General features: G+C 41.6%; 1 protein-coding gene across 1 annotated transcript in view; it reads right to left on the bottom strand.

Annotated features, from left to right (window-relative positions):
• Window positions 1–16,584, bottom strand: part of vegfaa (vascular endothelial growth factor Aa) — a 22,740-nt gene extending 6,156 nt beyond the window's left edge. The window contains exons 1-6 of the mRNA XM_061948616.2: window positions 15,980–16,584; window positions 14,421–14,463; window positions 9,500–9,696; window positions 8,205–8,281; window positions 8,098–8,130; window positions 1,482–1,613 (exon numbers count right to left, since the gene is read on the bottom strand). Coding sequence (XP_061804600.1) covers window positions 1,482–1,613; window positions 8,098–8,130; window positions 8,205–8,281; window positions 9,500–9,696; window positions 14,421–14,463; window positions 15,980–16,045 — 548 coding nt within the window. The 5' untranslated portion in view covers window positions 16,046–16,584. The remainder of the gene's footprint in view (window positions 1–1,481; window positions 1,614–8,097; window positions 8,131–8,204; window positions 8,282–9,499; window positions 9,697–14,420; window positions 14,464–15,979) is intronic.
• Between the last annotated feature and the right edge of the window lie 1,299 nt (window positions 16,585–17,883).

Raw genomic sequence — 17,883 nt, 5'->3', positions numbered from 1 at the left:
CACCATTCGATTAGATTCGGAAATTAATTAGTTAATTAGTCAATTCAAACATTTTTGGCAATATATTTTGGGTATAAAAATTATAAAACCTCTTCAAAACAGGTTACAATAGTTCCTCTTGTCTGCTGACATACGCGCAATGTAATTTAATTAAAAAAAAAAAAACGATTTTTGAAAATTATGAATCGATTTAGAATTGGATAAATAGGAATTGTGATTTTTTTGAGCGCCCCTACTATTTTACACAGGTCCATTGTTTACTAAACACTTGTTTCATTTTATGACATTGTGGAGATTGACTTAAACAAACAATAAACAAAGCAGGGCCTAACAATGGAAGTTTTAGGAAATAGTGAGATATAAAGATTAGGGAATTAAGAGCTGGTTTTGTGTATTTGTTGCCTGAAAATATTGAGTTTCTCCTCAACCTAAATATATGCTGAGTAGAGTATTACAGGACATATGTACAGTTGTCGTGCAGTGTTTACTAGGGGTGCTCAAAAAAAGTGATTCAAGTCTGAATCGAATCAGAATTTACAGGAATCGATTAAAAAAAATGTTTTTAAGCCATCTCCGTGCTTACTCCAGCAGCCAAGAAGAGCCTTTAGGACCCTGCTTTGAAAAGCTTTCATTATAATTCTTATCCCAAATAATATATTGCGAGAATCGTGTTGAATCGAAAAGCAATTGTGAGACAAATCGTCACCCTAAGAATCGGATTCGAATCACGAAGTGCCCAAAGATTCCCACTTCTAATGTTCCAGTTACAATTACCGTATTTTTCGGACTAAAAGTCGCAGTTTTTTTCATAGTTTGGTCGGGCTTTTTTATTATGCATTTTTGGCAGGTGCGACTTATACTCCGGTGCGACTTATACTCCGAAAAATACGGTATGCATCACATAATGAGTGGGGTCGGTTTTAAGAGCTTTGCCGTCTAAAGAAGGAGAGAAGAAGATCGTTTTTGTAGAAACATAATCTTGGTGGCTATATATCCGTCTGGTAGCACTGAACATGTTTGTTTTCAAACCCTTTGAAATGTGTTTGATACGTTGGTGATTTTAATGGAAAGTGTGCAAATGGAAAAGTCCATGCAGATTACAGACTATTAAACATGTCCAGTCATTACAACGGCTTGCATGAACAAAAAGCAAACTATTAAACCAATTGGTACAATACTTGATCATTTGAAACATTAAAAACTGTCAATTAGGTTGGACACAAATGTCACAAGTGATTATAAAAAAGCCAATATGGCTGTGGGTAAAGTCACAAAAGCGTTTGAAAAGCTGCAAAGCATGTGATTGGAAGAAGAAAAACTGCAACATTCACAAACACAACACTAAAAAGCAAAGGGAAATGCATGCGTTTCCCAAGTGCGAAGCTATCAGTGCTGGAAGCAAAGAAGAGATGGCTATCCGGGAGGAAGAAAATAAAGGTTTCAAGGCACTTCGTTTATCGTAATGCGTATGGTAAACAAACCTGCAAGTTCTTTCGTTTAACTCAAGCTGCCTGGACTTGCAGTCTAATTGTGTGAATTTGCAGGAGCATTTACAGGTGAGAGGGTCCTGCACAAACAAGCGCTTCCTTCTCTCTGAACAAGGCGCACAGTGGCTGCAAGAGAAGCAAAAAGGGGAGAGACAAGAGAGAGAGAGATCTAAGCTATAGAGCGATTTGTGCAGAAAAGGGCAGACAGACACTCATGCAAAATACGTAATCCCTCTGTCTTCTCTCATCCCCACCCACCCCTTGTTGTGTCATCACCAATAATGTTGAGTGAAAATAAATCTGTGCTCAATATGTGTTATACGTGATGTAATCCGTTGATTTAAATCAATGCAAATTGGCAAAGTCTCCTCACACAATATGCGATAATAACAAACATATGATGCAGACAAAAGGATATAACCAACACTTGCACCAGTCTTTGAAGCTAAACTAGACATTTGAACTGCCGCTGCATCTGTGACACTGCTCTCACAAGACGAAGGTCACAATCAAGAAAAAGGATACAACTATACACATCTGGCGGGCTTAAACGAGGGATGTAACCATTGCCGTAAACTCAGGACGGTTAGTATTACTGTTTCAAATGAAAATGATCGTTAAAAAAACCCCTGATTGATTGATAATCCCACTTTGATAAAGTTACAGATCGGTGGCATTGCTCATTTAATGGAGATGAGAGCTATCGGGCTAATCGCTAGCTAGCTTACATGCTAACATGAATACATATGACACATTAAACTTGTATGAACACAATCTTGTCAATATATTTAATTGTACACATTGCACCTACAGGCTGTGCTCTCTCACAACAGAGAGGTACACATGAACATATTTAAACACTCAAATAACAAAAAATATGGCTCTTTATTGAATTAATATTATTCTTTACTTTATTGTTTTTAATTAGTGCTGTCAAACAATAATTCAAACTAATCCGAATACACTTTTGAAGTTGGAATAATCAAGATTAATCAGAAATGTTTACTGCATAATTAAAATTAACTTTAAAAAAAGAGCTCAGTATTTGGATACAAATGCAGTTTTATTGCGAGAATGTCATAGAGCAGGGGTCGGCAACCCGCGGCTCCGGAGCCGCATGCGGCTCTTTGATCACTCTGATGCGGCTCAGCAGCTCACTTGCTGAACCCTCCAATTTTCCCGTGAGACTTCCGGATTTTAATTCCCTTTCGCAGAAAACTCCCGGGATTAATATTCACTAATTTTCACCCTTACGACTATAATAAGGGCTGCCATGATGGTACAACATTTGGCGCCCTCTACATTCTGTATTAACAGCGTGCCAGACCAACACTTGTAATACAATATACATTTTCTGCTTGCACATGTACGTGACAGCAAGGTATACTTGCTCAACAGTCACACAAGTTACACTGACGGTGGTCATATAAAACAACTTTAACACTCTTACTAATAATGCGCCACACTTTGAACCAAAACCAAACAAGAATGACAAACACATTTCGGGAGAACATCTGCACCTTAACACAACATAAACACAACAGAACAAACACCCAGAATCCCATGCAGCCCTGACTCTTCCGGGCTACATTATACACCCCTGCTACCACCAAACCCCACCCCCACCCCAACCCTGCTCCCTCACACATCAACCCCCCCCCCCCCCCCCCCCCCCCCCCCCTCTGTGCGTCAGTTGAGGTGGGCGGGGTTTGGTATCCCGGAAGAGTTAGGGCTGCATGGGATTCTGGGTATTTGTCCTGTTGTGTTTATGTTGTGTTACGGTGCAGATGTTCTCCCGAAATTTGTTTGTCATTCTTGTTTGGTGTGGGTTCACAGTGTGGCGCATTATTAGTAAGAGTGTTAAAGTTTTTTTTTTATACCGCCACCGTCAGTGTGACCTGTGTGGTTGTTGAGCAAGTATGCCTTGCTGTCACCTACGTGAGCAAGCGGAAGCCCCATATAAAGGGTGGTTGGTCAGGCACGCTGGCTGTAGTGGGTGCTATATGCTGTACCATCACGGCGCGCATGACGCTGAGCCATTCGTTTAAAACCCACGTGCCGCACCAGCTTTCAAATTCCACGTAAAGGTGTGGGCAGCGTGTCTGAGACCCCTGGTTTATACAAAGCAAATAAAAAACTTTGTATACAGTGTTATTTCATTTGAAATTTCAAAAACATTTTGCGGCTCCCATTGTTATCTATAATTTGTGAAACTGGTCAAAATGGCTCTTTGACTGGTAAAGGTTGCCGACCCCTGTCATAGAGGAACCTTTCTTAAATGGGTTATGGGAATGCACGCCATTCATTTGCCCAAAATTTGGTAACAATTTTATCTAAGGTCCCGTCTGGGTTTATTTTGAAGTGAAATGTATCACTCATTATTGGACTGACGTATGCATTGACCTGATCACTGACCGCATTACAACCCACACTGCCTTTCAGGTGAAATCCATGTCATTCAGTACATGATTAATGTGATAATTGTTTGTTTTGATTAATCTAATGAGTTAAAGCATTAACTTTGACAGCCCTAATTTAAATGGTAATACACCTTGGTTTAATTATTTTAATGTGTGTGTAAGTACTTTTTGAGCATATCGTGAGGATTGTGAGAGGAAAAGTTCAAATCGTTACATCTTTACTTTGCACACATCCTGATCAATTCTGTATCTCGAAGGTCTGTGGGTTTGCAAACAAATGCTAAATAACCCAAAGCAGACCTTATCTGTGAGGCTGTCAAGGCTGCAACTGTCCACCACATTGTTTGAACTCCTATTTATCTAAAAGTCGACTGCTGCCAATGAAGACAACTATCATTGGGGGCAAAAGAAGACACGACAGAAGATAAAATTGCCTTTAGACAGCAGCGCTTATCAGTGTAGGACAAAACAGATCTCTCCACATTTGGATTTTTTTACAATCAAAGACATTTCCATAATTGTCACAAAGGTTTGGACACATAAACCTTCTCTGACGTGGAGAAAGCAAAGGACTTTGGAGGAAACGCAAACAACGTTGGCTGAGCTAAATCAATAAAATCAGGCAGAAACTAATCAACCAGGAAGGTGCATGTGCCTTCCCATTTCGCCTCCTCATTAGCAAGCTGGTGCTATTGATCCAAATAAGGAAGGTGAATCAGGATACATGTCCCTATGACTGATTAATGCACACCACAGCCTCTTCACAGCACAGCCACTCCACCCTGAAGCGGTGCCTATGTGCACGGTGACAGGTTCACTTTCAACACTCCGGGTCAGTTTTTAGGCTCACAACAAAAGGATTTTGACTTTGGTAATATGATCTCATCTCCCCACTGCTGCCAACAAATCCACGATCAAGTTGCCAATGTACAGTCAGTCGCACATTGCTCTTTTCTACTTGAGCGACCTGACCTAATGTAGGTGTGAAGGATGGCTACATCGAGATCTTCATGTATTATTTCATGCGTCTGCATGGGGAACTTCCTTGCTTTGTTGGCAATATTTTCAAATGCTATGACAAAACACCAGCGAGTGCACGCAACACAAATGGCATTGGCTTTAATGTGTGAGCACTCCTGCTGAAAAGCAATTATAAATTAAGTGATGATAGAAGCGCTATCTAAAGGACACAGTGCTTTGTGTCATGTCATTTGCCCGAGAGAGTCGCCGCTCATTGCTCTTTTCGCCTTCTGTTTGCACCACTAAAAATAAACATAGGTTAAGTGCATGGCACCTGTTGCTATGATTAGACTCGGGAGGTAGCCAGGCCGGGGGGTTACATTTGTGCAACTGCAGTCGTAGCGCAGACAGCAGCGGGTGGGCTGCAGACTATGCCTGAGTCACTCCCACTGTTACAGCCCCACCGTTAAGCCATAAAAAGAGTCCGATATAGACTGGTGGAATACAGTATCCAAGGCTGTGTTCACATTTGGCGTGCTGTACTGTGGCCTGGACCATAAGAAATGTGGTCCGGTTTGCTTGGCGGTCACACTAACTAGTAAAAATAAACATTGCACAATGCCCTGACCGGTTTAGAAAATGTTTGTGGCATATCAGAGAACCAAATGGGAATTGCCTGTATGTTTGATCTTTGCAGGATTCAAACTGCAGTGTTTCCCATGCATTCATTCATGTTTTATAGTTTTTGCGGTACCTGTTCGCCCCCACTCATAAACATATAACTCAACTGGTCTGCCAAAGAATAAGAAGACACAGCAGGATGGATTGCTGTTGCCAACTTAGAGACCTTGTTGCTACAATTAGTGAGTAATTGGATCTGTCTAGATCAGGGGTCGGCAACCCGCGGCTCCGGAGCCGCATGCGGCTCTTTGATCACTCTGATGCGGCTCAGCAGCTTACTTGCTGAACCCCCCAATTTTCCCGTGAGACTTCCGGATTTCAGTGCCTTTCGCAGAAAACTCCCGGGATTAATATTCACCGATTTTCACCCTATAATAAGGGCGTGCCATGATGGTACAACTTTTGGCGCCCTCTCCATCTGTATTAACAGCGTGCCAGCTCAACACTTGTTATACTATATGCATCTTCTGCTTGCACACGTACGTGACAGCAAGGCATACTTTCTCAACAGCCACACAGGTTACACTGACGGTGACCATATAAAACAACTTTAACACTCTTACTAATAATGCGCCACACTTTGAATCAAAACCAAACAAGAATGACAAACACATTTTGGGAGAACATCTGCACCTTAACACAACATAAACACAACAGAACAAACACCCAGAATCCCATGCAGCCCTGACTCTTCCGGGCTACATTATACACCCCTGCTACCACCAAACCCCGCCCCCACCCCAAGCCTGCTCCCTCACACATCAACCCCCCTCCTCTCTGTGCGTCGGTTGAGGTGGGCGGGGATTGGTAGCGGGGGTGTATAATGTATCCCGGAAGAGTCAGGGCTGCATGGGATTCTGGGTGTTTGTTCTGTTGTGTTTATGTTGTGTTACGGTGCAGATGTTCTCCCGAAATGTGTTTGTCATTCTTGTTTGGTGTGGGTTCACAGTGTGGCGCACTATTAGTAAGAGTGTTAAAGTTTTTTTTATACCGCCACCGTCAGTGTAACCTGTGTGGTTGTTGACCCAAGTATGCCTTGCTGTCATCTAAGTGAACAAGCGGAAGCCTCATTCAAAATGTGGCTGATCCGGCACGCTGGTTGCAGTGGGCGCTATATGCTGTACCATCACGGCACGCATGACGCTGACAAGCGCTATTCATTTAAAACCCGCGTGCCGCACCAGCTTAAAAATTCCATATAAAGGTGTGGGCAGCGTGTCTGAGACCCCTAGTTTATACATAGCAGAAAGCAAAAAAAAAACCTTGTATACAGTGTCATTTCATTTAAAATTTCAAAAAAATTTTGCGGCTCCCATTGTTTTCTATAATTTGTGAAACTGGTCAAAATGGCTCTTTGACTGGTAAAGGTTGCCGACCCCTGGTCTAGATACTTGTTTTATTTAAAGCAGCGAGAAACAAATCTAGTAAATATTATCTTTAAAAAAAAAAGGCTATATGTTGCTCTTCTCTGTGGGCTTCTCCCCATTTTAAAAGTGCTCAAAAAAAGTGCTTGGGTTTGTTTCTGGCATTAAGGTATATGTTCTCAACAGTATCTCTGCTGTTTTGGGGAATTACGTGTTTTAATTGTGATAATTGTACATGTCTGTAGTAGAGCTTATTTTGTATGTACATTGTTTTTACCAGTATCTTTAGAGTGATGTGTATTTTACTGCTGTTTTAATTGAATTGCTTTGTTCACTATATAATCTTTTTATTGTTTTTATGTAGTCAATTTTAAAATCTGTCCAGACAAAGATGACAAATAGCCTTTTTTGAGGCAATGTGGATTGATGCACACAGTCCCTGTCACATAAACCAATAAATCCATAAAAAATGAGAAAATAAAGTTAATTGGTAGTTTGTAAACCTATTTGTTTTGATTTTACTCACTTTTTGCAGACTTGGCATGGCCAATTATGCAACCCCCCCACCGCCACAAATAGACTGAAGTCCTGTAGGAAACAATATATGGGAATCACACCAGACTTCACATGCAAGCGGACTGAGACCACCTACTCGAGCAGCCTTGGTACACTTGCCTGCCGCGCACCAGGGTTTGGATGACACGCAACCACATGAACCACACTAGAACAGTCACAGTTTGTTTTAACCTAACTTAAGTGTGAACACAAATTAGGCGTATACTCGTGAGCTTGGCCTGGATTGTTTGTGGAATTCCCAAATGGAAGTCACAACAAGAATGGACATGCCCCTTTTGGTAAACCCAAAACACTGTCTGTCCCAAATGTGTCTGGGTGTGTTGGCGAAACAAAAGTGAAAACCCCCCGAATTTAATCGGGCAGATTTATATATGAAATATTTCGGTAATTATGTAACAATATGAAAATACAAGAATGCAATATATAGCCAAAGTACATGACACATTGGGGAAGGTATGTGCATCTGCTGGCTGCACAATGCCTAGCTGTCTAAATTTCCTCCAGCAAGTACAACAAGCAAGCAAAATCAAGGAGAAGAACTTTGAACCAACAAATGATGCCCTAACACCCTCATAATACCGACAAGGAAAACATATAAGACGTACTTACTATTCATTATTTGCTTGAACTTCTGGCTTTAATCTGAAAGTAACAATACATTTGATTTAGATTTTGCATAAATCAAATCACTGTAAAACTGAAGAAACATTTCTCACCTGCAATCACACTTTTGATGCTCCGTGAAGCTTAACTGGATTTTATGTTGTATTACCATTGTTCTCAGCTGCATTACCTTGATGGGAAACAGAAAATGTGACAAACAAGGTTACATTATATAACAATGATGAAACTGTCGCTCACTTGTCGTGGTGCAAAGGTGAAACCAAAGACCCCCCCTCTTTACTCACTATTCAAAACACACAAATGTTTCTGCAATAATACATTCCTGTGTTTCTTCAACAGCCCTGCCAAAAGTGCAGGCATGTTTAAAGGCCAGGAGAGGCTTAGACCACGTGTGCATTGTGGCCAAGTACACAGCATTTCTGAGATTCCCGTTTTCCAGAAAAGTGTCTCAGAAAAGAATCATACCTTTATCTTAAACTGACAATTAAGGTGTCATATTAAATAATCCGTCTATAGAACTATTTCTGGAGCAAATTATGTCTCTTTAAATGCATCTCTTGGGATTAATGCTGGGTTTAGTTGCCAGCAAAATTATGTGACACAGCATGGGACTTTGTTGATAATAAACAGTACATATCCATACAGTAACCCTTCAACACACTTTAAACTAGAAAAACACTCAGAAGGCAGATTTCTACCAGGCCCTACCTCCTAATAGTTATCCGGATCGCCCCCTAAATGTAATCACTCATTTCTTATTCCGTTTCTGACATTTGTAAAAGTGGAATTCAAATTTGCCTATAACTTTTGGAGCTATCTATAGCAGAATGAAAGTGAAGCCTCCTGTCAGTCATCCACTGTCTTTGTGTCTGTGGGTGGAGGAGGAACGTAGTAGAATTCACACAGACACATAAGTTGAATCTCGTAACATAAAAAAATTACAAAATCTACTCCGCTGTTCCTTGTCCCGTTTTGGACATTTCCTAAAAGCTCCATGAAAATCCACCTGTAAGTTTTTGAGTTATATTGCTAACTAACTAACTGGCAAACCAATGGCAGCAACTACAAAACTCCTGGCGGTGGTAATAAACGTTTTTATTCTTGATATGGTTCACTAATACTACACATAGATCTGTGATATTCCATATACAGTAGGGGACGGATTCATATGGCCCCATTCCAGGGTGGCTCTCGCGTGAGAGAAAGTCTGCTAAAAAATTATGGAAAGCGCCACTCTACATGGCAACTGTTGCTGCGGTTACCATAAAACACGATTCAAGTTATTCAACACTCCCCCGTCCCCAATTGGTCACGTTGTGTGTGTCAGGTAAACCGCGACGGATGGGACAATATGAATCACCCTTCCTACTGTAAGTTGTAAAAATACCTGCAGTGTAACGTTGCGGGTTTCAGTCGGTACGCACTCCATCGCCTCGTCACTGCAGCAGCCTCCACACCGACTGAGGACCACGCAGGAAGGTATGTAGGTGTGCTCCGTGTCTTCTGGATACTCCGTGGAGATATCCACAAGCACCTCTCTTGGCTGGCACCGACTCTTATTGATGACTTCTGTGAGTTGGATGACTGTAAAGAAGAAAAATAGATCTTCAATATTCTCAAATTTTTGGATCATGTTGTTTAATACACAGTATTTATACTTAGACAATAGCTGAGATAATAGCATCACATGCTAATTTAACAAGGCCACAGTTAACTGGTTATTTCCTCATTTGTCAGAATTGAGAAAATATGGTGAAAAAGTTTTTTATCCAAATAAGGGGTCTGGCAAAAATGTATACAAGACCAGAATAGGTGCAAGACACATAAAAAGCACAACTCAATTGTACAGTAGTTACTAAGTAAAAATACAAAAATCTTTTCCTAATAAGAATAAATGACAATTTTGTTCCAAGGGTGGTTACTGTTTCCTCAGCCGAGTTTGAAGATTGATTCATGTCTTTGCTCGGAAGAAAAACAAAGTTCCCCGGTTGGTTAAAGGTCTGTCTTGGGACTTTGGAGTCACCATAAAAAAGCAGTGCAGCTTTCAAAACATGCGGCGGAAAAGAAGACAGAAATCGCAGAGATGTCTGTAATAATAATTCATATTTGGAGCAAGATTGTGCGAGTCTGCGGCAGGGCTTAGTCAACACATTAGCAGTCAGCCTTGGTTCAATGCCACATGCTTGTTTGTTTGACAGTGGCACTGTTGTGTTGAGGCCAAGGTTGGACCCTTTGGGTGGTGATGGATGTAGACATCCAGACATGATTTTTTAACACATGCACAGGGTTGCGTGATTGTTACTGGGGTGATAGTGGAAGTTAGGGATGTTCAAGAGCACACAGGTGGCAGACTTCATGCTGCTATCACCACACCTGTCATACCGAGATAAGAACAGCAATTAGGTTTTAGCGGCTTGGCTTTGGTGCTGCAGCCATTGTAAGGTCGGAGAACATGCAATGCGCTAATTGGAGGTGGTGGTTCTCTTTTGACGCGGGAAAAACATTGATTCACATTCCAATCGCGATTCTGAACTGATTTAAAATGTTCAAGAATCGATGTTTTAAAATAGGTGCTTAATCGTTGTTTGCGGACATCATAAGGCAACCAAAAATTGAGCTTTTGGAACCTGTAACCTGTTTTGTAAAGGTTTTGTTATAATTGTTCAAATTGATTCTGTGTCAAATTGCCACCCCAAGAATCATAATCGAATTATATTGTAATTTGTCAGACCAGACATTTTTCCTGAGCTTGGAACCAGCAGTGAAGACCTTTATTATATGGATGTTGAGATCTGAACCTGTGCCATTTTCACAAAAGGCAACCACACCACACTACTAGTGGCTCGGGCTGCAACTAATGACTGCCTTTCATCAATCGACAATCAATCAATCTTAAAGGGGCACATTATCACAATTTCAGAAGGGTTAAAACCATTAAAAATCAGTTCCCAGTGGCTTATTTTATTTTTCAAAGTTTTTTCCAAAATTTTACCCATCACGCAATATCCCTAAAAAAAGCTTCAAAGTGCCTGATTTTAACCATCGTTATATACACCCGTCCATTTTCCTGTGACGTCACATAGTGATGCCGATACAAACAAACATGGCGAATAGAACAGCAAGTTTATAGCGACATTAGCTCGGATTCAAACTCGGATTTCAGCGGCTTAAGCGATTCAACAGATTACGAATGTATTGAAACGGATGGTTGTAGTGTGGAGGCAGGCAGCGAAAACGAAATTGAAGAAGAAACTGAAGCTATTGAGCCATATCGGTTTGAACCGTATGCAAGCGAAACCGACGAAAACGACACGACAGCCAGCGACACGGGAGAAAGCGAGGACGAATTCGGCGATCGCCTTTTAACCAACGATTGGTATGTGTTTGTTTGGCATTAAAGGAAACTAACAACTATGAACTAGGTTTACAGCATATGAAATACATTTGGCAACAACATGCACTTTGAGAGTGCAGACAGCCCAGTTTTCATCAATTAATATATTCTGTAGACATACCCTCATCCGCTCTCTTTTCCTGGGGGTCTGGCGGCAGATTTCTTTGACTTTATCGTTGGAAATGCATCTGCTTTGAGTGTCGCAGGATATCCACACATTCTTGCCATCTCTGTCATAGCATAGCTTTCGTCGGTAAAGTGTGCGGAACAAACGTCCAATTTCTTGCCACTTTCGCATCTTTGGGCCACTGGTGCAACTTGAATCCGTCCCTGTTCGTGTTGTTACACCCTCCGACAACACACCGACGAGGCAAGGTACAGAAAACAGTCGAAAGAACGGAAAATAACAGAGCTGATTTGACTCGGTGTTTGCAATGTGTTTGAGAAAATGGCGGATTGCTTCCTGATGTGACGTCAGTTTTTAAGTCATCGCTCCGAGAGCGAATAATAGAAAGGCGTTTAATTCGCCAAAATTCACCCATTTAGAGTTCGGAAATCGGTTAAAAAAAAATATGGTCTTTTTTCTGCAACATCAAGGTATATATTGACGCTTACATAGGTCTGGTGTTAATGTTCCCCTTTAACGATTAGTCGACTAATAGGATTATGACGTCTACATCTATTCAGTGGCTCTAATTTCGGCTTTTAAAATCATCCATCCATCCACTTCTACTGCTTGTCCCTTTCGGCAGCTTGAGATACGTTTAGGTATGTGCTAACTAACAATAAAGATAACTACTTCATTCAAAAAATATGTATTTACTGTAACTGTGCTGCTCATTAGGCTGTTACAAACGTAATACAGATATCAAACTTCTGTTCATTTTAAAGCAAGGACAGGCAAATTGCTGATAAAAAGAAAGTCTCAATTCATATGCAAACAAAGGACCGTCGAAATAACTGCAAATACTAAACAAACAAAACAACACCAAATTTCCTCAAAAAGAAAAGAGCATTTTGTGATAATGGTGTTTTTAGAACGATACACAAAGACATTTTGGCAAAGTTTAGCTGGTGGACTTTGGCTAAACATTTTAAATGTATTTTATGTTAGCTAGCGAGCTCCCAAGCTAACTATCTTTACCGAGGAGAGTTGGACACCGCACCCTCCAGATATCCGACAAACCTCCACTTAATATGCTCTCGCATCACGTGTTTAGGGTGAAATGTTGCCATACTTTCCATGTTTTCAGCCCGAGTGGCCAGAGTCATTTTTTCTCTTCTTGCTGCTGTCCGTCACCAAAAACTATTATCAACAAATTCCTCTGTCGGCCTCAAAATTTTTTGTTGATTTTTGTCAACAATGAGTCGATAATTTTCCGTGGATGGACGCTATGGTACCGTGCTCTCTCGTAGTTGTTGCGTTTATCTTTGTTTCTTGCATTGAACATAGAACGCTCAGTCTACCAAGTCAATTCATTGCGTGTTAAACATACTTTGCCAATAAAGCTGATTCGGATTCGGTGCTTTTATTGGGGTCTGCCTTTGATGTTGTGATTTTGACTTGTATGATTAGGTAAAACCCCAAATAAAAATGAAAAACTCATCGGCACACATTTAAGTCTCTGGCATTAGTCCAGGATCTCAGCCACCACATAGGTGGGCTTAAAGGGTCACATGTCAGTGATGACCCCTGGCGCCACAGCGCCTGAGGTGAGGCAGTTCTAACCAACCAGAGGTCAGGAGTTACTAAGGATCGCTGAGAACTTAGTCTGGGTGAGCGCTGGGTGGATTATTCTCGGCTGGAATGGAAAAACAGGGAAACATTCTACACTTTTACTATTGAGCGAACTTTTACCACGATGGTATAAATTCATCTGGGAGTCGTTACAACTGTACCAACGCCACTTCAAGATTTGTTAGTAGTTTGATCTGTGGATTTCTAACGTTTACATTCCCACTACTTTAAATGTGTTCGCATCAAAACAATTGTTTATCTCATTGTTAAATCCCACCATAATGATTTAGACCAACTTTAGTACTGGACTTGATTCTTCAACCTTAAAATACTTTGGTGGCTCCTGTCAATGTTTTATTGACATACTTAACAGGGACACTTGTACTAATGTAACGGCTAAGTTCTATCCATCAAACGGTGCTATTTTTAGCGCATTAGTCTTTTGTTCAACAAATTATTCTTGGACTGTTTACTTAAGTTTGACATCTGCCAATGTCTGTGCTTGTAGTTTGAATCGTCTCCTGTTTTCACAAAAAGGTTTTTGTTCATCTTTTAAACAATGTTCTTTTTGCTACATGAGTAAATTAAAGGTCTATGTCGATACTATGGCTGTAGCTATTTATTAATTTAGTAATCGAGTAAATCAATTAGTTCGTTCAATTAATCAAGTAATCGGATACACACTCAATAGCCTCAATGTGTATTTTAGGGAAAATAGTTGAAATAAACAACCATTTTTTCTGCTTGCCATAACCTTCATTCTTTTTTTCTAATAAATGCACATTGTCAACATTGATATTGCACCTATGTGTGCATTAATAATAATGAAAAAAAAAAAACTCTCGGCTGTCCGCCGTCACACAGATCACGGCAACCACACACCACCGCGCTCATGTGCGTTCTATTATGTCCGCGTATTTAAAGTTCCAGGTCCGGATTTTATAAATTGTTATTAGTTACACTCTTTAAACGATTAATCAAAACACAACAGAATCTATTGGATACAACTTTTGCATAGCAGTTACCATAGCAACAGACACAATCCAGCACCTCTTAGTACAGGGGGCAGAAGGTTTTAAAATGATTACAAGTTAACAAAATAACATCCATCAAAGTGCAAAATAACTCATTTTGGCACCCATAACATTTAACAAAGATATTTAATACAGCACTTACCCTCATTTTTACGCTTATCCACTCCCTTGTTAATGCTGGCAGTCTGCAAGAAAAGCACATCAGCATGTTTATTTCTTAATTGATCCAATACCAACAGAATACGTAATCACTTATTTAGTCATATGAAAACATTTAAAATGACAAATGACAAAAACTGAGAGAATAATGCAGGAGGCAAGTGAGTCACCATTCTGATGATCTGGCGGTGCTTGTGTAATATTGCAACAAGAACGAGAATTTTAACAATAACTTTTTTTTTTTTGTATTTAAACTGAGATGTGTCACGTTAACGTGCAAAAGGCGTACCCACGACGGTGCGCGCGCGGTCTCCATTCAACTGTGTGTGTTCACATGTGCAGAGTGACAAGGCGGTGTCATCATTTTGACCTCATGTGGCTGCTGCAATTGGCCGAGATATTGCGTGAGAAAGCAGCTCCGCCTGTGTGTGGGGAATGTGGCGGGGAGGAGGTGGGCATCATGCAGGGAGAAACCGAGCCCCCATCTCCCCATATTCATGATCACCGTGAGAAAAAAATACACCAGGGCTGAACTTTTGAGTGGCTAAGGGGACTTAATACACAATCTTACACATTGCAATGATAACAATAATAATCTGTTTCGGGGCTTGTTTCAAGTAATTCCAGCTGTTTTTTTTTGTTTTTTTTGCTTTGGAAGCACACTGACATGTTTTTTTTAATGGAGCCTACAGGTATCTTATAAATACATTGACATGATGAGGACACTAGTTATTGCATAGTGTCTATTTAGGATACAAAATAGGGCGGTATAGCTCGGTTGGTAGAGCGGCCGTGCCAGCAACTTCAGGGTTGCAGGTTTGATCCCCGCTTCCGCCATCCTAGTCACTGCCGTTGTGTCCTTGGGCAAGACACTTTACCCACCTGCTCCCAGTGCCACCCACACTGGTTTAAAAATGTAACTTAGATATTGGATTTCACATTTTGAGTCAATTGAGAAAAGCGCTATATAAATATAATTCACTTCAAATCAATAATTGTCCTTTATTATCATTTTTATTGGGGATATATGTTTTTGAGAGCTTTCACAATATTTAATAAAAGTTACTAATTGGTTATTAAGTAGTTCAGTGGTGTCCAAAGTACAGACCACTGGCAATTTTTGGCTGGCAGCTCTTTTTTTATTGGCCTCTTGACATAATATGACAGCACATTATTATTGATTAGATGTATTATTAGATAGTACTATTTGTTGTGTCAACTATAAGCTATTTTGTTCCCATAGCTTAATATATGGCAGTCAGCATCAAGGGTTGGAATTGTGGGTTTAAATCACCAAAATGATTCCCGAGCGCAGCCACCGCTGCTGCTCACTACTCCCCTCACCTCCCAGGGGGTGCAACAAGGGGGATGGGTCAAATGCAGAGGGTAATTTCACCACACCTAGTGGTACTTTAACTTAACTTAATATTGACCTGCATTGGATTTGTTTAGCAACTTTTATGTACACAATGGATGTGGTGTTTGGAGTGCGGGTGGGAAAATGTAGTTATTAATCAGTGGGTTGCATCATCAGGAACTCACCTTTACTGTGGATAGGTGAAGAACCGCTGCCAAGAGAATTTGTACCAAACTAACAACAAAGTTCATGATTGTAACCCCAGAAGAGTCTAGTAATCCCAAAGGTCCTTTAAAATGAGGATAAAAGTAAATTTGAAAAAAAAAAGAACGAGGACTGAAAATGTTTTTTAAAAAACGCGGCAAAATCTTGGCTATAGTGAAAGCGGATCCATATCTTCCACGCGCATGTGGCACGTTCACGGACAGCCTTCCTCCGGAAATGTTAGCATCCAACAGGCATCGTTCATCCGCTGGGGACCAGGGCTGAAAATCCGCACTGTAACAAGTCGATCCTCAACAAGACGTTCTACTAGAAATGTTCACAAGCGAGACGGGGACCAACTTTACCCGCTGCCGGCTGTCTTGAAAAAAGGTGTGAAATGTGTGTGTGTGTGTGTGTGTGTGTGGCGGGGATAAGAGCAACGTTAGCCAGGAAAATGTGATCCAATGTGTCCCTTTTGTCTTCGCGCCGTTCTCGCTGTTTCTTATTCAGTCGCCACCTCTTGTCTACTCTTCTTGTCTAGGGTTGTTTCGGAGAGTACACAGACGGCGGGTTGTCAGCGGCTGAGCTCAGCTGTACCAGCCCGTCTAAAGCTCTGTCTGCTCTTGGCTGTCGGAGCTGCGTGTTCATGCCTTAATAAAGGTGCCTCCGCAACTGTGGAGGAGGGGCAACACACAACAAGCAGCCAATTGCAGAAGGACATTCATTTCTTCTCAGCAAAATGAATGAGTATTGCCTATTTATCCATCTATCTATCTATCTATCTATCTATCTATCTATCTATCTATCTATCTATCTATCTATATATCTATCCATCGTAAATGTATACTAAACGTTATTGCAGACACAGAGGTCCATATCAATATAAAACAGGGGTATCAAACGTATGGCCCGAGGGCCGGATCGGGCCAGCGAACAGGTTTTATCCGGCCCATCGTGATGAGTTTGCTAAGTATCAGGACTCCTCTTTCTCCTTATTAGACTTAGACTTAGACATAGACTCATACTTGCCAACATTGAGACCACCGATTTCGGGAGGTGGGGGCGCGTGGTCGGGCGTGGTTGGGGGCGTGGTTAAGAGGAGAGGAGTATATTGACAGCTAGAATTCACCAAGTCAAGTATTTCATACATATACATATATATATATATATATATATATATATATATATATATATATATATATATTAGAGATGCGCGGATAGGCAATTATTTCATCCGCAACCGCATCAGAAAGTCGTCAACCATCCGCCATCCACCCGATGTAACATTTGATCAGAACCGCACCCGCCCGCCATCTGCCCGCACCCGCCCGTTGTTATATATCTAATATAGACGATGCAAGGCATTAGTGAGGTTATAAAGCTTTTGCCTGTTAAAGAAAGGAGACTGATCCAGTGCAGCACAGACATTCGCGTGCCACGCTGTCACGACCCAGACGCACACCAGTGCGCAATCATATGGGAGCCGCGCTGAGTGCACCTTCAAGCGCGTCTCGCTGCCGGCGACGGCCGGGTATGGGCCCAACGCTCCAGCGCCATCCATTTTCAGGGCTAGTTGATTCGGCAGGTGGGTTGTTACACACTCCTTAACGGGTTCCGACGTCCATGGCCACCGTCCTGCTGTCTATATCAACCAGGGTGAACCCCACCCCTTTCGTGAGCGCACTGCGCGCGGAGTGACCCCTGTTACGCGCCCCCGGCAACAGGGGTGGCGGGCAGGTAAGCTGCGCGGGCGGAGCGCGCGGAGTGACCCCTGTTACGAGCCCCCGGCCACGGGGGTGGCGGGCAGGTAAGCTGCTTACCTGCTGCGCGTGACGCCGGCCGCGGCGAAGGCGGACGAGGCGGGGTGTCGGTGCGGTGGGCGCGG

Source organism: Nerophis lumbriciformis, linkage group LG04 (assembly GCF_033978685.3).
Source record: "Nerophis lumbriciformis linkage group LG04, RoL_Nlum_v2.1, whole genome shotgun sequence".
NCBI lineage: Eukaryota > Metazoa > Chordata > Actinopteri > Syngnathiformes > Syngnathidae > Nerophis > Nerophis lumbriciformis.
The sequence above is the reverse complement of the archived record's forward strand: the minus strand, read 5'-3'. Positions and strand labels throughout refer to the sequence as shown.